The sequence below is a fragment of the Xyrauchen texanus genome, chromosome 14 (genome assembly GCF_025860055.1).
Source record: "Xyrauchen texanus isolate HMW12.3.18 chromosome 14, RBS_HiC_50CHRs, whole genome shotgun sequence".
NCBI classification, from domain to species: Eukaryota; Metazoa; Chordata; class Actinopteri; order Cypriniformes; family Catostomidae; genus Xyrauchen; species Xyrauchen texanus.
The window spans coordinates 39,495,474-39,519,838 of record NC_068289.1 but is presented as its reverse complement, the minus strand read 5'-3'; the positions used below and the strand labels follow the sequence as shown (position 1 = coordinate 39,519,838).

The following is a 24,365-nucleotide window of genomic DNA, read 5'->3' as shown; positions in this document are numbered from 1 at the left end:
CAAGAATTGATTTCTTACTAGTTATAATTCCGAATACACATATCAGCTTTGTATTTATATCATTTTTTATATCAAGAATTACGTGGTTACTAGTAAAAATTTATATTCTAGATATCAACAATTGAATTGCTACTAGTAAAAATTTTTATTTTTGATATCTGAAAATGTATTTCTGATATCAATATAATTTCAGATATCTAAAATGGCTTTCTTACTAGTAACAATCACATTCATGATAGCAGAAATGAACATTGTCACTAGTGAAAATGGAATTATTGAGATCAAAAATGAACATTGTTACTAGTAGCAATTCAATTGTTGATATCAAGAATAGACATTTCAACTAGTGACAATTGAATTCTTGATATCAAAAATAAAGGTTTTTACTAGTACGAATTGTATTTCTGATATGTGAAATTGGAATTTCAACAAGTAAGAAATCAATTCTTGATATCAACAATTGATTTTGAATGGCAGCCTATGGTGACATTTCACTAGTGAAAATCCAATTACAGATATCAAGAATTATAGTTTTTACTAGTTGAAATACAATTCTTGATATCTAGAATGAGCATTTAACTAGTAAAAATGTAATTGTTGATATCAAGAATTAGCATTGTTACTAGTGAAAATTTAATTTCTGATATCAAAAACTGCCATTGTTACTAGTAGATATTGAATTCCTGATATCAATAATTATCATTTTAACTAGTGAAAATTGAATTGTTGATATCAAGAATTCATATCCTGGAAATGAATAAAAGTTCAAACGGCTTGCCATACTCCGGCCTCTCCCTCACCAGCAGTCACCCGCTCTCACTCGCCCCACACCTGCAGCTTATCGTCACCTCTTTAAGGCTTGCACTTAAGTCTCACTCTCACACTTGTTGTAGGTACCTTGGACTTCACTTTTGCTCTGCCGCAGTGGAATACTGCTTTTCTGTTTATTACAGGGCTGGACTGGTAATCTGGCATACCGGGGATTTTCCCAGTGGCCGACGCACTTTGGGGCCGATCAGGGGCAGACTGGCCATCTGGAGAACCGAGCGGTCTGGCCTGCGAAAACGAGCCGCCGCGTTTTAGAGAACGGACCACAAAACAGCACCGTGATATGCAGAAAAGGCCCGCGAACCCCCATAGCATGTGGAGACTCATGCTACTCTCCGCGAACCACGCACAATTTACCACGCGCCCCATAGAGAGAGAGAGAGAACCACTAATCACGACCACGAGGAGATTACTATATGTGACTGTACCCTCCTTAGCAACCGGTCCAATTTGGGCCGGATGGGCCATGATAAGCTAAAATGAGCCGCCGCGTTATAGAGAACGGACCACAAAACGGCGCCGTGATATGCAGAAAAGACCCATGATGAAATGGCTCAACACCCCCCAAAACAACTTTTGGGCCAGTTGCCGAACTCCAAATGTACTTTATGCCTTGATATCCAAACCTGCTCAGTTTATGAATGTGACTCACCTTTGACCCCGTCTGAAGTTTAAGTTCCATGTTTGGGCGCATGTTGGTGTGATATTAACCTTTTGTGGATCGTCTGCCTTAGTCCACTGTATGACCAAACACAGAGTTCAAGACTTTATACCTTACCCGAATACTCCCCTCACATTGCTCACTTGCGTCTCCTGTGTTCAGTGCAATAAACTCCCACATCTGGGTTCATCTCCATCTGGGAGTGGTGGTGGCGTAGTGGTCTAACGCACATAACTGGTAATCAGAAGGTTGCTGGTTTGATCCCCACAGTCACCACCATTGTGTCCTTGAGTAAGACACTTTAACTCCAGGTTGCTCCGGGGGGATTGTCCCTGTAATAAGTGCACTGTAAGTCACTTTGGATAAAAGTGTCTGCCAAATGCATAAATGTAAATGTATAAATGTATCTCCGCTCCTGTGTTGGTGTGTCATTACACTTGTCTGGTTTGGCGTTTAGTCAAAATGGTCTTGTTTGGCGTTCACTTCCTGCTAGGGAAATTGTGATTTGTGTGTGTCTTTGTTCTTTGGATGTTTCAGATGAGTCAGTTAAATAAGATTCAGAACAGACAGCGGACTGACTCATGCTGCACCGCTAGTGAAATCACAGATAATGAATCAACATCACAGATCATTTCATGCATATAGGAGATTTACATATTTGATATTAGTGAAACTCTGTACAAAACAGCCTCTTTACCCAAGGCACATGCTGAATGGTCATTTAAGAGCTGTCGATGAATTGCTGATTAAAACCACCTGTTATAAAAGAGAATTATATTTTAAACAGTTTGATTGTCATTATAGTCATTCTGCAATTATGCAAGATGCATTTTGACAAATTGAAACACCATATACACAAACAGATTTTTGGGTGTGTGTGTTGCGAGGAGGGGCAGGAATAGTTCTCCTCGGGCAACTCTCAGGGGGGCTTTCATTGGCTTTTGTCTCTGTGTTGCCACATGATCCTCGATAACGGCCTCTGTTGTATTGGACATTGAAATGGCATCGCTTGGATCAGACACTCAAACAACGTCTCCACCTCCGTTTCACCAAACGCCCCTACACTTGCGTTCTGCTCCATTCTCATCTCATCAGTCTTCCCTTGTTTGGTTTCAGTCTGCCATCTTTTAATCTCTCTCTCTGTCTCTCTCTTAAGGACAGGTGTAATCAATCGGGCGTTGGTGGTTTTCCGTACCAGCACACTCTGTCCCAATGAGATAAATGTCCATCTCCACTCCACGGAAGAACAAAGTATAGATGGTGATCTGCCCCGGATCAAAGCATCGTGTTAAAGCATTAAAATATTTCAAGTATTTTCTTTTGCTTGCAACTTAATTTACACCTTTACAAAATGTTCTGTGTGCATTCAATGTTTTTTAAACGATTGCAATTTAATTTACACTTTCACAAATCTTACTCTGTGCATGGAGGTCTTTTAGGCACTAATGTAACTTCATATAGCCCTACTGTCCCAGCAGCTGTTCAATCGAGTAAAGCTGCGTACACACTGCCAGCGACATCGCGCGAGACAGCGACACCATCCCATTCATTTTGAATGAGAGCACCGCGACTTCCGGCGACACGAGCTGTCGCGATCGTTGGCGACTATATGTGGGCCTGTCCGGCGACGCGACAAACTTGAGACAAGTTCAACCTTATTCAAATGAAGAGTGACTTACGGAAGTGACAGCCAATAGGAGAGAAGATGGGAGAGCTCACGTTATCCTTCTCTCTCTCTCAGCTCCTGCAGTAACGGAAAGATGGATGAAAGGATAATTCTTGCTGTTAGCAATTTTCCAGTGCTGTATGATATGGATATGGTATATCTAGCCACAGCTCTTGCACCAGCCAGTGGTACTCGGTGGTACTACTTCGACAATCCCCCCGGAGCAACCTGGAGTTAAGTTTTTTACTCAAGGACACAATGGAGGTGGCTGTGGGGATCAAACCAGCGACCTTCTGATTACCAGTTTACCAGCTATGTGCTTTAGACCACTACACCACCACCACTCCAAGTTAAGATTGAAATCACAATATGGTCTTGCACAATTACAAAAGCTTGAAAGACTGCGTTTAAAAATAGACTGCAGCGTTTCAGTCAGCATTGTGTAAGCAAGTGGTGCCCTCTAGTGGTCTGGATGGCATTATCCATTACACCACTAAAGAACTTAAGATGGCATTTTGTTCCTTTGGTAACTGGACATTTCCGTGGGATCGCACAACATATGCATCGTATGAATTTATATACAGTACACACATGTAAACTGTGAGTTTTGTTGTTTTGAAAAGTACAAAATTAAAAAGAAATTCACATCAATTATGCTATGATATTTAGTTATTTTTATATATATTTTTTTACCTTTTAATCTTCTATTTATCTTTCGTTGTTGCTGTTGGTCATTCAGTGGCTATCAGTGTCCATTGAACTTTGAAGACTTTGGGATTCAGGCCATTTTTAGCAGGTGCTCATGGTTGAAGACAACACAGCACATTTCCTGAATCCTGCACCCCATATGCTTTCACAGGGCTTGCCGTGTTTGCACTCCTCTGAGTGATGGCACAAATCCCATTCATGTTTTTATCTCAAAGCCATCATCCAGCATTAACCTGGATTATTTGGATTCTGCATGATTGCATGTAACATTTACATTCATTTGCATTGTTGCTTTTAACATTTGCATCCAACATTCATACATTTGACAAGCACTTCTATCCAAAGTGACTTCCAGGGAGTCCAAAATAAGCAAAGTCCCCTGATGCAGTTTGTTCAAACAAAATCCCAATAAAAGCCAGTAAAAATGAAGATTTGGGTGTGTTCACTCTTGGCAGGTTTGGTGTGATTAAAAGGAACTCTGGTGCGATTGCTCTGTGAACGCTGCCATCTGAACCTTGGTACGCACCAAACAAGTGGACCGAGACTGCCAGAAAAGTGGGTCTCTGTCCGCTTCCAAATGAACTCTGGTGCATTTCGTCTGATATATGAACCCAACATGAACCAAAGACATCTACAGGATGTAATTTGCCTAATATTGACCTCAAGCATACCTGGTTCTTCTCATCATAGGAGCTATGTTGCCCATTACAGTCAGCCGTCCTTGCAGCATATCTTCATTTGTGTGTGCAACGGAGGAATTCCTGGCGCTTTGACTCCTTTACACATTTTATTAGCTCTTATATATAACGAGTGCATTTTGCCCAGCAGCCAGCATTGTTTTGGATGTTCGGCAAGTTCCGTCGCAAAATATACGTCATAACAGCGGTCCAAGCAGGTTGTGACTTTTTCCTGATGCCTTTGGCTTTGTATCGTTAGGTTCGGTGTTAAAAATGCCAGTGTGAACGCTAAACGAACCAGGACTAAATGTATCATTTTCTGTTTTGGTCCGGACCAAGAGAACCGAACTACAAGTGTGAACACCCCCTTAGTGCAGAATGCGGGACTTTTAACTGTATACGAACCCACAAGGGCTTTTATTTTGAAATGACAAAGGCTTCATTATAATGATCTATATTTAAGTTTTTACCAAATTGATATCATCACCAGAAGAAGAGTTTTATTTATATAGAAATTTCACCTAATGAGGAATAACGTTGGAGACATGACAGCACTTTTTCCATATAGTCGCATTTTTACTTTGCATGCCCTCAGTTCAATTTAGAGCAGTTGATTTTCTGCTGAAGTGAGGATAAAAATCGTAATATTGTCAATGATGAAAGATGTAGATACAGTGAACCACCACATGACTGTTAATCACGAATAAACAAAAAAACTCTTTACAATGGAGGTAAACCGATCGGTTTTACTGATTAATAGTTGCTTTTTGGAACTTTCGGTTATCTGCAAAAATCTCTACCTATAGTTGCCCGTAGCTTTTTATTCCTCTTTAATAAACCTCATCTTGTGAAATACATATATATATATATATATATATATATATATATATATATATACTGTACATACAAAACCCTTCATTTGGTTAACCTGTTGATACGCAATCGACGCATGGTGACGTCACTCTGCTTACATTTAATATATTACTTACCGTCTATAAATGTAATTAATGTTAACAAATGATACCTCTTATCAAAGGTCAAAGGGTTCAGCATTGATATCTGATCTCTGTTTCACGATTGTAATCCTCCAGAAACAGTGATTGAGTTATTTGTGCAGGAGTACAAATGAAAACATGCAATATCAAAACAGGACTTTTATTATGAAAACATGCGATATCAAGACGGGACTTTTATTATGAAAACATGCGATATCAAAACAGGACTTTTATTATGAAAACACGATCGCCAGATGAATCCAGTTCAACACACTGAGTCAATCGTCCATGACAAGCGTTCATTAAAAACATCCAATAGCACTTTTTGTCCATAAAAGTGATAAATGTGAGAAATATTGATATATTCTCCATTGTTTACATGAGATTTCACCTTCATCATCGTTCTTCATCAAACTGCAATCTGAGCAGCATTCATGTTGTAAAACTGTTTATGATCTGATATTTTAGAGTCTCATAAACAAAACCAGCCCGTCTCCAAAGTCTATTTTTAAAAATGTGGCGTAGTTTTATTCATAATAGTCGAGCAGTGCCGTCAGATTTAGTGTCGTCTTGAGAGGCGGAGCCTTAATTTTACTCTGAACACTTCCAGAGATTTTACAGAGATTAAAGCTGCAGGAACTCATTTATTATTAAATCATCTTCAGATTAGAAACGAAACTTCTTTAGACTCGTGACTTTGGGAACATTGTATTTCTGGGTTGTCTTGACACTTTTATCACCAATTGTAACAAGAATTGTAGGCCGATACTGATATCAGTGAGCCACTTGCTCACCTTGTTTTGTCATCGGATCACTGTTTTGCTCATTAATTATGTTTTTAAATGTGTCCAATAATATAAATTATAATAATATGCCAATGGTTTTAATGGTTCGGTCAATATTTGTCCTATAAATATCAGTGGCTAATACATCCCTAAATTCAACATATACATTTTATTAGTTGAACCTAAAACTTATAATTCACTGGATTATCCAAAATATAGACTTTATCCCATATATATATCTATATATATATATATATAGATATATATACACACATACTATTACTGTGATATAAAATGACTCATGCTGTTCAGATATAAAACAGCAGCACAGATTTATTAAACAAAGACTTTATCTTTATCTAATGGCCTTTTAGTTATTAAACCTTCGTCTAGCACTCAGTAGTTGCATGTGGTGTGCACACGACCCTTTGCACTCGGGTTGTGGGTTGAAACATTAATTGTAGCCCTTCGCCGTGGACGGGAGCATGTGTCAAGAGTGATGCGCTTTCTCGCCGCCTCCTTCAGCCCACGGCTTTAATTAGCTTCTGACTCCCGCTTCACTTCCACAGCACTCGTGCTTCACAGATGAACAAATAGCTGAGGAAGTATCGAGGTAGATTTGTGAAATGTAAGAAGATATGATGTGGATGCCGTTTACTGGTTACCTCATCGTAAAGCTTCAACATAGTGTCTGTGTCAGCCTTTGGTCTTTATTTAACATTATCATGACTCACCCCTGTCAGTGCCTTCTTCTCTTGAAGTAGATTTATGCCCTATTACGCCTAGTTTTTCCGTATGCCGTTCCGTATCACACGTGGTCTTGGTCTGGCACTCCGACTTTCAAAGTATACTTGCGAGCCCATGCAAATGCGTTCGACGAATGCGCACTACAACTGCTTTGCTATACTCTTTTAGTAGTCAACTGCAAATGCATGTGCAGACAGTGCGCACAGTGTGCAATGATGCAAATGATGTCATCAGCACGGTACGATCGACTGTCCGAATGCAGCCGAGTTATCTAGACATGCAAACATTCCTTGCGTGCTGATGATGAAATTTGCTTCATTCACACTGTCACGAGACGTAGCGGCACATGGAATACTGTATACTTTGGCCTTCATGGTAATAAGGTTGCGCGGTACCAACGAAATATCGTCCGTCCTTCAAAATAAAAGTCCTTCAAAATAAAAGTTCCACCAGAAAAAGCTCATTTTACTAGATGGGTACAATAGAAGACATTATAACTATTGTATAGAAAAATATAATATTCAAATGAATGGAAATAATACTACTAATAACAATTATTTAATTATAATAAATTATCTTATTATTATCTTATTATTATTATTATTATTATTACATGCTGCAATATCACAAAAACTTAATCAGCACACTTTGCAGCAATTTATTTAACAAAAAAAGAGGCTATTTTATATTTGAAATTAAATATTATATTTTATTTGATTAAAAGAGCCCTACAAAATCAGTTTTATTATTTTCATAAATTACCCCCTTTTTTTTTTTAATAATTTTTATTATTTCATTTTTTTTTTTTTTTTTAAAGGTGTCTAGACAAATAAATGTAAAAAGCTTTAACCAAATAAAAATAATATAATTTTCAACATTGCAGATCTTGCGTAATAAAGTGCTACTCAACAAAGCTGCGACAGCTCAATTATAATGTTCTTGCTTGTGTCATATTTCTTAAATAATATTATTATATTTAATACAAAACGGTTTAATGTTAAATTATTATTTTGAGGCTATTTGTAGTATTATTTGTACTACATTAAATATTACATTTTAATCCACAGTAGTACAGTGTTATATCTCTGGCCTTTTGTCTTCCATTGTTTTACTGATCCAGTTGAATCTAGCTTTTATTTTGCAGGAAAACTGTGATGGCATTTGAGATCCTGTCTTTATTTGATGTTAGTTTTTAATAAGCTCCTGTGAGCCAAACATTAATAGCCATATCTCTGGCATTATGGTCACAGATGTGCATTTATAAGCATTTTATGATATTCTTTGTGCAGATGTGTTGCAGTCTCGTGTGTTCCCATGTGGTGACTCTACTGTACCAGACTGTTCTGGGGGAGTCGCGGATGGATTAAATGATTACAGGGGGTCATCAACACTCATAGCAGTTTCTTCTGTGGTAGCAGAAAGATCTTTCTCTTGTCAGCCTTTTGTACTAGGAAGTCATTGTTCACCTCCCCCCTATAAATTATAAAGAACTTTTATGTCCTTTTTGGAGCTTGACAGACGTGATCTTTGTGTGGAAAATATTCTTTAAATATTCTCCTTTTGTGTTGCACTGAAAAATAACCGACTTTGCAAGATCTGGGATTGTGCATGCAAAATGCATGATGCGAATCATGAACACAGCTTCACGATTGCTGTAACAAAGCGGATCGCCGCAGTCTACCGGCAGATTAATATTGTGGAGGATGACAGTTTAAGAGATTTTATGGCCATTGCAATGAAAATGCAACCTATGTTGAAACTAGTTCTTTCAATTAATGAAACTCCCATTTAGACTTTGGGAAACATTTAGTGTGACTTGAATTGGTGATATTTTAGTGCATTTCTGGTTTCTTTGTTTGGAAAATGTTAATAAAGCATTATATTGTTACTAATTGTTTTATTTCCTAAGATGGAAATAAATGCATTTTTACAAGAATAGAAGTATATAGTGTCACAGTTCAGCTATTTCCAAATGTGCGATTAACTACAATGCTGTGGCAGGGCGGAGGGCGGTGCCGGGTCGTGATCCTACACACCCGATCCCGTATTAGGCTAATCAAGCCTTCAAGAGGGTTAAAGGTCGACTGCAGGGGATCGTGCGGGAGAGAGAGATCGTTTACGGACATGTCCGTCATGTGTGTGTTTATGTTTGTGTGCTTCAGTTTATTATTAAAATATTATTTATGTTGAAAAGCCGATTCTCGCCTCCTCCTTTCCATTGACCCCTTTACACTGGTGCCGAAATCCGGGAAGGAGGAGGGATGCCCGTCGCGGAGTCCTCGACACTGCCGTTTACCCAGGGGAGCGCCATGCCATCCACCGGGGGAGGGAGTAGACCGACCGCCCGGACACGGTGAACGGCCTCCGTCCGTGAGGCGAGTCGGGACTGGACTCCCTGACCACCTGGAGCGGTAAGGCCGCTGCCAGGGGCGGAGGAGTGTCCCCACGAGTCGCCGAGAATGTGGAGGCGCGTTCTTTCCGCCGGGGGTCGTGAGTCTGACTCCGGTCCGCCCGGGGAGACGTGGCTGTCGTCCCCCTGAGAGGGTAGAGGAGTGATTGAGGACCATGCGACGGTGTATCAGAGAACTGGCGAGTAGTTTTTTTTTCATCTCTCTCTCCGCTCTCTCTCTCTCACTGCTGTTCTCGCCTCCTCCTTTCCATTGAGCCCTTTACAAGTACATTATGCGATTAATCGTGATTAAAAAAAATTGTTGCTAGATTACATTTAAGATTTACTTTAACATGCATTTTCTCTTTCTTTCTCTCAGTCACATCTCACAGTCGAGCTCATTGGAGGAAGTGCGTGTGGATGTAGATAAGTTTATCCCTCCTGCACCGCGGAAGGTGGCGATGAGACGCGACCCGGTTCTCGGCTTCGGCTTTGTGGCAGGCAGCGAGAAACCGGTGGTGGTGCGCTCAGTGACTCCAGGTATGCCAGCAAACCAAGATGTCTATGGCCACATTTCTACAGCGTGCATGAATATAACCGTAGTCTGAAAGCAATAGGCGATTAAAGCTAAAGTACTTCATGGGCCTGTCACCTCAGTATGTGTACACACTACATTATCAATCAAAATTATACACTTTGAACTAAAGGTTTTTGCTGAAACACTTTAAAACTCTGGTGCATTTTTGGGCTGGTGCCTGCAATTGACAAGCTCACCATTCACACATACTGAAGACTAATTCCCCCTGACTTTGAAAGCATGTCATTCTGGTTCTTTTCACTCTACCTCACTTTTAAAAGTCTCATTTATTCCACTAGATGCGAAAACACTAGAAAAATATTTTCTTCTCAATATACAGATCTGAATGTAGGTGGCGCTCTAACACATTTTACCCCTCACAGATGTGCTCGTTCATAGACATTCAGTCTAATGTTCAGTTCAAGCAACACCCTCATTATTTCATTTACTATCTTGGCCTCTGAGTGGACTACAAGCTCAATTTAAGTGTCATTATAAAGCTGAGATCCTCCCCTTTGTGATGATGTAACATTTTATAGTTAGTAAATAGATTTGTTTTGCATGTGTAACGTTAGCCCGCTGGTAGTTAGTCAGTTGCATATGCTTTTCCTTTTTCCTTCTGGATCAACACATTCTCACCCCAACTCGTCACATATGGACGCTTGGGCAGTTTCGTCACTTATTGACGCGCTGGGTATACCTTGGGCATCATTTTTCAACGCGCAGGGTAGTCCGATAGACTTCTATGTATCTCTGAACCGGAGTGTGTAGCGTTGAAATTTCACGTCTTGGGTAAGCTCACGCTGCGAATGGGTTGAGAGTCGAGACGGCAATAAATAAAAATAAAAAGGAATAGGCTACAATGGCCCTCCAACTGTTTTTTTATGTTTAAAAACCCGGACGCGTCGTAAAATGACGCCAAAGGTACACCCAGCGCGTCAATAAGTGACGCCAAGGGGTCCTGCCCAAGCGTCCGTATGTGACGAGTTGGGGTGTGAGAATGTGTTGTCTGGATGGCTGTTCTGGATATCTAAGATATAATATTGGATTATCCAGCCAAGCAAGCTCACAGGCAAATAAACAATGGCTCATTTTTAAGAAGACTAGCGGCAGATATAAAGGTTTTAGCTATTTCGTGCATACAGCAGCAGTTATTGGAGCAAAAAAGAGACGATTATATTTGATGACTTACAGAAATCATATTTCACTTTGTGATTCTTATGAAAATCTTTTGAACTGTGATATTAGTGCAACAAAATAAACTATACAGTCACATTCCTGAGAATGAGAGCTTTCATTTGATATATGACATTTAGGTGCTATGTGAAGGACTTTTATTTTCAGATAAATATTTCTACCCTGTTACCTCTAGGGGGCGCTAATTTTCAACACAAATGTTTTGAGGCCTTATTTTGTGATTTTAAAGGATTAGTTCATCAAAAGATTTAAATTCAGTCATTGTTTATTCACCCTTGTTGTTATAGCACTGTATGACTTTCTTTCGTTTTTCAACAGTAGTTACGCAAAATGTGCAAGAAGGGGTGTTCAAGCAAAAACAAATGTTGTTTTGCTTCAACAGGACCATCAGCAAAATTAACGTTACCAACATTTCAGTAGTCTGTGCCAATACCAGTGAAATTTCACGGTTCTCGATACCAATTTCGATACCACAGCAAAAATATGCTAATATTATAATGTGCTATTGAACACAACAGTTTAGTTATTTTTTATTATTTAATAATTATAGTTTAATAATTATTATTTTCCAGAACTATTCAGAATTTTTTTTAAAGTTAATTCAATTTCATCATCAAAATTGTGTCTAATCAATAAATTGCTAATCAATAAAAAACTTTTATTCAACAGCCTTGCTTGTGATATTCTGATTAATTATTATAATTATTAATATTATTAGTGAATATTACATTTTACTATACAGTTGTAATATATTTTTATTCAAATTCAGGCACTTGTATTTTAGAATCGTGCTTTTATTATGACGTGTGTTTTTTGCCGGACTTTTCTGGATTAACAGTTCGTGTCATGGAGACATTTAATTCATGTCTGAAATCTCTTTACACTGGCCTTTGAGTCTGACAAATGAAATATAGGAGTGTTTGTATTTGAGATTATGGTGTTTGTGTGGTTACTATTGCTGTGATGCACTTTGGTCAAATCTATTGTTTTAAATGCAATATAAATAAAGCTGAGCTGAGATTAAAGTGCAAATGCTGTATATGTGGTTCAAAGTAGCTTAGTGCTCTTTTGTGTCATCTCGTACAACGTGAATGATTCTCAATGTCTGTGGAGTGTCTAGTGGATGACGCCTCTCTTCCACAGTAAGATTGCAGCCTTTAGCGGTTTAATAAATCACTCTAGGACATGTCACGATTTTAATTTGATTAATTGTCCATTTCAGTGTACAAGGATTAACGGAGCACTCGTTTAAAATAAGCACGTGAGCATTATAAAGCAGTCGTGTGTCAGTCATACTGCGCGCTGGTACCGGATAGAGTCGGTGCTCGGTACTAGCGGAGTTTTGGTATTTTCATGCAAGCATGCGCTGTCTAGGCACAAGTGGTTTTGGCAAAATTGCGCATGCAACGCGCCAAAAGGCTGGACCATGTGCAAGGTTCTTCTCCGGTTATTGCACCGTATGCGACCTATTATATAGTCCATTCCCTGTCAAGCACCAGCGATATATATATACAAAGACAACACATTTATAAGAGGTTGGTGTAAATGGACTGTATGCAATGAATTAGAAGAATAGAAATATGGACTTATGTTCATTAACTGCGTCCTTGTTGAATGTCAGGCATATGTTCTATGACAGTGACACGCTCCTTTTATATGCATGGAAACTTAATTACCACCAGCTGCTGGAATCTCCAAACTCTCAGGACAATAACAAATTGTGCTTTGCGCCACTTCATGATCATAAAACACACCCACAGTTTGCGTGCATACACCCACGGAGAGTGCAAACACTCCCACCCATGCCCACTTGCCATTTGTGGTGGCACGGATAATAATTCCAAGGCTCGGTTTATGTGAGTGTGCAAAGCGTAGCGCTAATTCTATGTGGATATATATATATATATATATGAATGAAAATGAAAAGAAAAAGAAACAAGACAAGTGTTGTATGTGTCTGAAAATTGTGCAGGAGGTCCTTCAGAGGGGAAGCTGATCCCAGGAGACGAAATTGTGATGATAAATGACGAGGCGGTCAGCTCGGCTCCAAGAGAGAGAGTCATCGACCTGGTCAGGTACCGAACTCGACATGAACTTGTTAGTGTGTCATACTTGATCTAGTTAGTATGCGATTCAGTCCAAACCATTAGATGTTGTTACTGACTTGCTAGTTTCTGTGCACAATAACAGTATTGATTTTACAAGTGCCCCCTCGCGGCTCAGTAGGTTTGTAGGTATAATTGGAGCAAGTACTTTTTTGCTTCAAATCAAAGTTTTGTTTTTCATTTCTTGCAGGAGTTGTAAGGAGTCCATCATCCTGACAGTGGTGCAGCCGTATCCTGTAAGTGCAGCTCTGAATCAGACCAGCAGCACTCACAGTATCAGTTCCTCTTATAGACCTGCACTGAGTGACATTAGATTGCCTCACGTGTTCATTTAGTAAACATTTTGGGTCATTTGATTATGCTGTCAGCTACTAATAAGAGTGTAGTACTCTCAGTCACTATGTTTCAATATATTTAAACTGCTCCGTACAGATAATACAACAAACATTTGCCAGTTTTGTCTGGGCTTATTACTTTCTGTGCCGGCTCTTAGGCAAAAGATAATGATCATATCTGAATAACTGAAGTGCTTTTGTGCCTGTGTTATTCCCTTCTATCCTCAGTTGCCCAAATCTGCCTTCATCAGTGCAGCTAAAAAGGCCAAGTTGAAGTCAAATCCGGTAAAAGTACGCTTCGCAGAGGAAGTCATTATTAACGGACAAGTACCGGTAAGTGGAAAACAACACGGTAACATTTTGCTTTGAAATGGACTGTTGGGAAACATGTCGAATGTCATTGTATGTGATGTGTTTCTCTGTGGAATTATTTTATTATTTTATTATTTTATTTATTTAATTTTTATTACATTACAGACAGTAACATGAACATTTTAAGTTTAAAATCATCATGAAACACCATTCAAAACACATTTTACTTTTATAATGTGACGTATTTCATTGTGGAATTATTTAATTTAATTTAATTTATTTTATTTAATTTTATTACATTTTATTACAGACAGAAACATGAACATTATAAGTTTAAATTCAACATAAATAACTGTTCAAAACACATTTTACTTTTGTAATGTGACGTATTTCATAATGGAATTATTACATTTTATTATTTAATTTTATTTTATTTGATTTTTATTTTATTACAGACAGAAACATGAACATTATAAGTTTAAATTCAACATAAATAACCATTGAAAATAAATTTTACTTTTGTAATGTGACGTATTTCATAATGGAATTATTACATTTTATTATTTAATTAAATTTTATTTTATTTAATTAAATTAAATTTAATTTTATTTTATTTTATTACAGACAGAAAAATTAACATTTTAAGTTTAAATTCAACATAAATAACCATTCAAAACACATTTTACTTTTGTAATGTGACGTATTTCATAATGGAATTATTAAATTTTATTTTATTTAATTTTATTACAGACAGAAACATGAACATTTTACCTTAATGTCATGTCCCAAAATGTGACAATATATATTGTTTTCTAAATCTTTTAACAACCAGCTGATGTTAACAGTTTATTAATGACAAAAAATAGGAATTAACATAATATATTAGCATATGATAATTACACTTTTAAAATATTTGTAAATATGCACACAAATGTGTTAGTACTGTTATTATTCAAGGGTGCATGTGCCCCACTAACGGCTCAGAGATGAAAGTCATTCGTTTCATGTGTCACTTCAGTCCTTCATTATTCATGCAGCTCAGGAGATGTTAGAAAAACGACGGTTACTGATGGTGATTTTTTTTTAATCTGCAGGAAACTGTGAAAGATAATTCTCTCCTCTTTATGCCAAACGTGTTGAAGGTGTATCTTGAAAATGGTCAAACTAAATCCTTTAAGTTTGACTGCAACACCTCCATCAAGGTATTTCAAATGTGTTTTTAGAATAGCTCAATATTTACTAATCAAAAGTTTTTTTCGTGCTTTATGAGTGCTTTATGCTTTTAAGCAGAAGCAATTTTATATAAGCAATAGAGCACTCGAGGTCTATTTTGTAAGTATAGTTACAAAAATCATAGATTCACAATGAAATAGATGCACAGTTTGAATATATTCTGATTTATTGAAGCGTTCTTAATGTTACGTGTTGGTGAATGACAGACACGTTCTTGTGGTTGATAGGACGTGATTCTGACGCTGCAAGAGAAGCTGTCGATCAAAAGCATTGAACACTTTTCTCTTCTGCTGGAACACAAGACGGAGGGATCCGCAACCAAACTAATGCTGCTGCATGAGCAGGAGATGCTGACGCAGGTTTGTTGCGCTTCTGGTGTCCTTCGCTGCAGGGCAGACCGGCGCGTCTACAGATGCTTCACATGCAATAACAACAAAATCAATACAACAACACTGTGTTTGTGCACTGTACCAACTCGTTCAATCAATTGTAAGGCGGGATTAATTTGCTCCATTATTGTTTTTGTTTATTTATTTGGGCTTACAAATAAAATGATGATAGTTCACAATGCATTTTTTTTTTTTTTAGGAATTGAACAAGGCTGACATTGTAGGATTTAAAGATGGTACATTTAGAGATTTAACTTTAGTGCTACAATTCATTAATTGCATTATTTGATGTTCATTTACAAATCAAAATATACAAATTAAATCATAATAATATTAACAGTGTTAATAATTGAAACAAATCTAACCCCTGACATGGCGCGAATTTAATATAATGATGATTGAGAGATATTCCTCAGAAGTCTGTTGTATCATATTTGATTCATGGATTTCAAAGGGGATTTTCAATATAATAATATACAAAATTTTAACCAAGCACAAGTTGCTTATATTCAGCAAATCCTCATTTTAAAACATCAGTAACAATATAATCATTAGTCACTTTTACTTTATTAAAATAATCTGTCATTTATCCCAACAGAAGAGTCACTTTTCACACAAGCCATTTTAAATAGATCGATATAAACACTGAAACCACATTTATTTCACAAATAACCACTAGATGGTGCCATAAACATGTGAAACTTGCATGCTATAGGTCGCTTGGCTCGTTAGCTTGAACAGGAGCCGTAAAACGTTGTGTATCATATTTGAAACACACGGCGTTAGATGGTTAAGAAAGGTGTAAAACGCACCTTTGCGCCACTTGTGGGTGATTTTGAGTCTCGCGTTTACACTTTGACCGCGAGGCGATAAGGGTCATTTTGGTCTGGTACCCACAGCACAAGTGCAAGTCTAATGCAACAGCATTTTCTCGAAAAATATAATGCACATATTCGGGTACAAGAGGCCACAGGTATTTTGTACAATCTTCACAGTACATCTATATTTTGAATGCACTTGCCGAGTGTTGACAGGTGGATGAACCAAAATAAACACAAGACATATTTTTAATGATTTCACTTGTGGTTCTTTTAGGTCACTCAGAGGCCGGGTTCACATAAGATGAAATGCCATTTCCGCATTAGTTTTCTTCCTAAAGATCCCGTGGATCTGCTGAGGAGAGACGCTGTTGCCTTTGATTACCTCTACGTTCAGGTATAATATGCAGTTTTCACATTTAGCTCTTATAATGCACATATATTTATCTACAAAATTCCCCAATAGTATTTTCTAGACATGTAGAATATAGTTGAATAGCATATTTTGATGTTTTATTTTGCATATTTCAAAGAGATAATACAACAAATCTTGAACAGGAGTCATTACTTCCACACTGATATTTCATGAGAAGCAACTGGCTGTCAAACACATATTGAGCTACACATTTCTGTTTTTTCAGGCTCTTTTTGAGTCTAAATAGAGGCACAACTTGCATAATTTCAGTAGCACAACCGAATGACAGTAGACATATTATACTGTTCATGTGTTAAACTTGCTATAGTTTCAACTTTCATGTTGTTTCAATGTCAAATATAAATTAAGTCAATCACTGAAACATCAGCGCCACCTTGTGTAAGAAATAACATGTATAATACTATAACATGCATTGATTTGCATTAGGGCTCGGCGATATAGCAAATGTTTGTAGCTATTATTCAAGGAATATTCCGGGTTCAAGTTTTCTTCACTTTTCTTTAAAAAAAAATAAATAAATAAATAAAAAATGGGGGTTCCAGTGAGACACTTACAATGGAAGTGAATTGGGCCAATTTTCACAGGAATGTGAAGCGTATCTTTTTATAAAAGCACTTCTATAGATTCTTCTGTTAAAACTAAAAAAGATATTGAAATCGTCGTTTTTGAAGACATTTTAGGGTTTGAAGGTTTACAGCGTTATGTCGTCATGGCAACGGAGTTGTAAAATTGGATATAGCTTTACAAAGAATAGGTTAGTAAACAACTTTATCACTCTAAAGTCATGTTAAAACACATATTGTTTATTGTTTATGTTGTTTTGTGGCTAAACTTTGAAACAGTGGTCCTCATTCATGTAACACGAGAAGAACGAATTTGTGTGTAAATAGTCCGTAAAAGCATTTCTGATGCTTTCGTATTTCCGAAACTTTAGTTTGTAAGAAGAAAATGTACAGCTGCTCCCGACTATGTGTAAATCATGTGTAAGACATCAGAACGTGTTGTGTTGTTTCAGGCAAACTGTCATGACTACGTTTGGATAAGTAATGAAAAAACTTTACTAATAATTTAAATAAGTGAAATTAACCTTAAAAATGACATAAATTAGTAAAAAAAAAATTGCATTTATTTTTCATAGTAGCATTTATTTCTCAACCCCTTACATGACTGGTTAGACCATTTTTCTATTTGATATGAGCTCTATAATTTAGGTTTCATCATTTAATAGGCATCTGTAAATCCCGTTCAGTTGATAACGGATGTTCAATGCTAATGCTGTTAAACCTATAAATAAACGCATCTCAGGCAGGAGCGTACACAATACAATGAGGACAATATAGAAACAGCTGCACATTTACAGCTTTCCGTCAAAGATCTTCTTTAGGCTTTCTATTCATTTCTCTGAATTGTAAGTGTATCACCGCTACATCGTGATTTACTCGAGAAGTTTCACGAATGATGCTGGCGATGCTCTGAACTGAACCAGAGGAGGTTAATGGTGGCGAACATCCTCCTCTCGTTCTTTACACTCATATCAAACCACTTTTATTGACTTCTTGAACTGTTTGGTTCACAAAAGAGCGTCATATGACAGCAAAACATGTGCTGACAGTAAATCCTCACTGTCTTTTAGTGTTTGCTAAATCAAAGTTTTAACGATGTAAGTGTACTTCATCCATAGAAATACTGTCATTACTGTTCCACACAGATGTTTACTAGCGAGTCTGGTGCCTTCCTTATATGGCGTTTGTGAATGAACGTGCACACGCTCCCTATTTACTAATGTTTGGAATTCACAAACATGTGTTTTACTAAGAAATCTGAGGATACGAAGTATTTGTGAATCCGGTGGAAAGTTTACGGGAAGGTCCATTTTACGCGCAAAATACATTTGATCATATATTTACGAACGTTTCATGAATGAGGAACTACTGAGAATTGTATCGTTTGTGGATTCGTCCCATCGACTTCCATTGGTTGTGTCTCAATATTTATTTAGATTTAGATTTTTTATGATATTCCTTATTTACAACGGAGAGTTCCAACTTTACGTATAGCTCAGTGATGTTCGGGAAATGTTAACAACTAAATGTATTCTCGTATGTACTTGTTTGGACACGTCCCGCTCGGTATTTTCTCATACTGTACTTTTCTTTGGCGCTTTCACATGTAAATAAAGTCATGCTGTGTTAGCCAGTGTAAGGGTGTAATCCAATTACAAAGTAATTAGTTACTATAATCAAATTACTTTTTTGTAAAAAGTAGTGTAATGAGATATATTTAAAAAATACTTGTAATCAGATTACATTTACGACGTTCAATGAATTTAATTACTTTTCAGTACTTTATAAGGTTATGCTTGTTTTCTAATATATTATTGATGTAGAATGCATTAATTAAGGCCCCGTAATGAGTTATTGTGAAGGAGAGATGTGAGGTGCTGCGTGTACATTATTTTGAATTTGTTGAGTGGAAAAGTATTTTAGAAAGTAACTCAAAAGTTAAGTAATTAGTAACGAGATTACATTTCTACTGTCATGTGCTTGGCTTATACATCACACCGGCCAGCCTTACTATAGATGATCTTATTCACACTGCCACTGAATGTGAATATCACATACTCATGTGAATGCAGAGCTGTAAAGATGTGGTGCAGGAGCGCTTCGGCTCGGAGCTGAAATACGACATGGCGCTTCGTCTGGCGGCTCTACAGATGTACATCCTGACGCTTGGCACCAAACAAACACAGAAAGTCTCTCTTAAATACATTGAGTGAGTGTTGAACTGTCTCTGATCTTCTGTTAGCTCAACCACACCTTATTTATGCATTTACTTTTTATTATACATTATAAAAGGAAAAGTCATGATTGAAGTGTCATAAAAGTCGTCCATACGTGTGCGTTATTCTGTCTTTTCAAAACATACTTCAGAAACTTCTATATAGCGCAGATGTTGCATGTTTATGGTGCTTTTGTGGTGTTTATTGTCTTTATTAGTGCACTGCATCATTCATTATGAGTAAACAATGACAGAATGTTTGTTTCTGCTGAACTATTCTTTTATCCTTGTGCTGTGTTCACATTTTGTGTTCTCAGTCAAAATTGACAGATTGCTTATAGATCTCTCATATTTTATATATCAACACAAAATCTGTCAATAAACTTATTTTTAGTGATTATAACAGGTTTTATAACAGGTTAGATATATTTTTTAAATATATAATTTTATTAATAGAAGGATTCATTCATACCGGCCAGTGGGGACAATCCTTGTGGAAAAAAGTAATAATAATAATAATAATTAATAAATTATTAATCACTTGCTTGAGCTGAACAACATATGTGTCATTTTAAAGCTTAGAATCTGGACTTTATAATCCATTTAACTGATTTAACCAATTCTTAAATAATGTTGTGCAAATGTGTTGTCTCAATAATTATAATCAGAGTTGGTAAAAACGTTTAAAGATGAGATAGTCGTGTGTTAGATATCGCTGGAAAAGTCTCAATTAGTGAAATATAATGAGAAAATTAGTTTCACTCAGAGGTCAAACTGCAGTGAGATTTAGTGAGTGAAATTCACACAAACACAGACACAATATAATATAAATAGAAATAAAGAGGAAACTCAATGCACAAAAGGGCGCTCAATACACATTGTGTATGTCCGTGTGTGTGTATGTGTGTATATGTGTGAGTGAGTGTGTATGTGTGTGCGTGTGTTTTTGTTTGTGTGTGTGTGTGAGTGTGAGCGTGTATTTATCACTTTGTGGGGACCAAATGTCCCCATAAGGATAGTAAAACCCGAAATCTTTGACCTTGTGGGGACATTTTGTCGGTCCCCATGAGGAAAACAGCTTATAAATCATACTAAATTATGTTTTTTGAAAATGTAAAAATGCAGAAAGTTTTCTGTGAGGGTTAGGTTTAGGGGTAGGGTTAGGTTTAGAGGATAGAATATAAAGTTTGTACAGTATAAAAACCATTATGTCTATGGAAAGTCCCCATAAAACATGGAAACACAACATTTGTGTGTGTGTGTGTGTGTGTGTGTGTGTGTGTGTGTATGTATGTATCTGTGTGTGTGTGTGTGTGTGTGTGTGTGTGTGTGTGTGTGTGTGTGTGAGAGAGTGTGTGTGTGTGTGTGTGTGTGTGTCTGTGTGTGTGTGTGTGTGTGTGTGTGTGTGTGTGTGTGTGTGTGTGTGTGTGTGTGTGTGTGTGAAATACAAAGTGAAATAAAACTTTAAAGAAAATGGTCAAATTCTTTTGTGTTTTCAGATACCACATGTGAACAATGTCAAGGAATTTTATTCCAATTGGATTAAGTAAAGAAAAAAGTTGAAATGACCGGAACACAGCATAAGTGTTAAATAACAAGAGGAAAAGATTAAACAAAGGCATTGCATTTTTCCCAAAACTGTTAAATCTCACTGTCTCTTTAAAGGAAGGAGTGGGGTCTGGCACAGTTTTTGCCGCCTGCAGTGCTGTCCAGCATGAAAGAGAAGAATATCAAGAAGGCGCTCACACACATCCTGAAAACTAACCAGAATCTGGTGCCGCCTGGAAAAAAGGTGAAAAAACACATGCAGCTTCATGTACAGATAAAAAGTGAATTACAAAACCATATTATTTGAGGATTTGAATTGCAATTTAACAATTCCACAATATGTATTATACAACAGGTTTTTATTATAGAATTAGGGCTTATAAAAGCAATAAGCCTTGAGAGGTTGTGTTACTGTAATTTACCGCAGTTAAACTGTTTCAGAAGGGTCAAGGGGCCTCAACACAGCCCACGGTGAAATTTAGTGTAACACATGGCCTCTTATGGTTTATTGCTGTAGTGCAGTTTTATATTGAGGTGCATTATATTCAATGTTATATATTGGGGTGATTCTCATGTATAAGTCATTTTAATTTGTATAGCGCTTTTCACAACACCCATCGTTTCAAAGCAGCTTTATAGAAAATCATGCATTAACAAAAGATGAAACTGTAATATCTATAAAATCTCTAAAGAAAGAGTCATCATTGTGTAATTAGATAAAATATGATTGTTAATCGTGTTTAAAAATAAGTAATTCAATAATAATTGTATTAATAACCCCAGTGAACAAGTTGGGGATCCTCGGTATAGCAGTTGAAACTTATTCCACAATTCCTGATAATATCTCCCAGGGGAAGCATATATAAGGAGAAAAGCAGAGGCCCTAAAACTGATCCCTGTGGCACTCCATACTTAACTTTTGTTTGGTTTGACAATTCCACATTTACATAGACAAAGTGGTAGCAGTCTGCTAAATAGGACCTGAACCATGCTAATGCAAGTCCATTAATCCCAACATAATTCTCCAGCCTATTCAAGAGAATGTCGTGATCTATCGTGTCGAATGCAGCACTTAGATCTAAAAGCACTAGAAGAGAAATGCAGCCACGATCAGATGATAAGAGTCATGTGTAACTCTGATAAGTGCAGTCTCTGTACTGTGATGAGGCCTAAATCCTGACTGAAATTGTTCATATATACTATTTCTCTGTCGAAATGAACATAGTTGGAAGGACACTACCTTTTCTAGTATTTTCTACATAAATGGTAGATTTAAAATCAGTCTGTAACTATCCAAAACTCCAGGATCAAGTTGTGGCTTCTTAATAAGCGGTTTGATAACTGCCATTTGAAAGTTTCTTGGGACATGTCCTAAGGATAGAGAGGAGATAATAAGGAGATTACAGGAGATACCTCTTTTAAGAGATTAGTTGGTATTGGATCTAACATACATGTTGTGGCTTTTGAGTTATTGATCAGTTTTGTTCGCTCTTCATGAACTAAGGCAGTGAGACACTGTTTTCTGAGGTGCTGTGACAGATGATTGCATAGTTCCAATTTCTTTTTCTCTTGTGCTGTGACATAATATCTGGTTCATTCAATGCTTTATTCCTAACCAATTTAGCCACAGTACTGAATAAACACCTAGAATTTTTGTGGTTATTTTCCATGAGTTTATAATATATAATAATACGCATATATAAAATATGGCGTCTATAAATCCTATGCTATTCTCTAGACACCAGTCAGAAATCCAGCCATTCGGTGGCACTAATCTACTATAAACCTCATCACCACAATGAGCAGGGAAGGGGCCAGAGCATATTACAGTGTCTGACATCATTTTTGCAAGTTTCACACCTTTGACATTATCTTAGTGACCTCCGACTGGCAAAGCCGGACATCGTTAGTGCCAACATGAATAACAATTTTAGAAAATCTACATTTAGCATTAGACAACACTTGTAAATTTGATCTGATGTCAGATGCCTGAGCTCCCGAAATGCATTTAACAATGGTGGCTGGACTCTCTATTTCCACATTCCTTACAATAGAATCAAATATTAAGGCTCTTTCAACATGATTCTTAAAGAATCTATAAAAGATAGATTCTCAATGGGTGCATCACTGAGTGGGGAGAATCGATTGTAATCCCTAATAGGAATGGGAGAGTGGTGTCGCTCTTCTGAGTATGTCACGTAGACGTCACCCAAATGCCCTGTTGCGGGGGCTCTAGAGCCGGAACAAAAGTGTGTGTGTTGCTCGCTGTACTACCACATCTGAAACAGCATCTACCAGATTCTCTTTCTCACTGACCTGAACTAGCATTCGGACACATGTTTCTAACTCATTAACCTTCTCCGTCAGCCTGACAAATTCCTTACATTTATCACATGTGAATCTCTCACTGCTGATGGAAGAAGCTATAGTAAACATGTGGCATGCAATGCAGGAAGCAATAACATGAGCGGATGTCATGACTTACCGCAATTGTTGTTGTTGTTGTTATGGTTGTTCTTAAGTGGCGAGGGATTGTGTTCGATGTGGTTCTCGATCAGTAGATGTTTGAGATTGATGCAATAATCCGTATAAAACACAGTGTGCTCATATTTTAGTATGAAATATTTGCCAAGTTGTTTATGAATATCTCATAAACAACATGTCTATATAATTTTATAATAATAATATAATCACACACAGGATATAAAATTTAATTATTTTTTGTTGTGTAATTTATTTATATATATATATATATATATATATATATATATATATATATATATATAATTTATTTATTTATTTATTTTTGGTGTAAAATAAGACCATTGTGTTGTTTTGGACTGTATTGTATGTTGCATTGTTATATTGAGATAAATGCATTTCAAGTCACATGTTTTTCTATTTAGAGCTACATGCTCTAAAAGAAGAACTAGACAACTGTATTTGTGTGATTTACACTTTCTGTTCCCTTATTCTGGTGGGATTTGTTTCTTTTTGTTGAAGCTGACGGCGTTACAGGCGAAGGTGCACTACCTGAAATATCTGTGCGATCTCAGGCTGTATGGAGGACGAGTGTTCAAGTCAGTATTGGTTGTAAGTGCAAACGCAAGACACTTCCTTCATTATAACCTTTCCCTTATTTTGAAAAGATAAACCTTGTTAACATGCATTAGTTCAGGTA

At 37.0% G+C, this 24,365-nt stretch overlaps 1 protein-coding gene across 2 annotated transcripts in view; it reads left to right on the top strand.

Annotated features, from left to right (window-relative positions):
- frmpd4 (FERM and PDZ domain containing 4) overlaps positions 1 to 24,365 on the top strand; it is a 65,453-nt gene that overhangs the window by 34,126 nt on the left and 6,962 nt on the right. For both annotated transcript variants that reach the window (XM_052143118.1, XM_052143119.1), the window contains 10 exons: positions 9,836 to 9,996; positions 13,203 to 13,305; positions 13,526 to 13,571; positions 13,899 to 14,003; positions 15,077 to 15,184; positions 15,443 to 15,574; positions 16,700 to 16,819; positions 19,494 to 19,630; positions 21,302 to 21,428; positions 24,188 to 24,277. In XM_052143118.1, the coding sequence (XP_051999078.1) occupies positions 9,836 to 9,996; positions 13,203 to 13,305; positions 13,526 to 13,571; positions 13,899 to 14,003; positions 15,077 to 15,184; positions 15,443 to 15,574; positions 16,700 to 16,819; positions 19,494 to 19,630; positions 21,302 to 21,428; positions 24,188 to 24,277 (1,129 nt within the window). The remainder of the gene's footprint in view (positions 1 to 9,835; positions 9,997 to 13,202; positions 13,306 to 13,525; positions 13,572 to 13,898; positions 14,004 to 15,076; positions 15,185 to 15,442; positions 15,575 to 16,699; positions 16,820 to 19,493; positions 19,631 to 21,301; positions 21,429 to 24,187; positions 24,278 to 24,365) is intronic.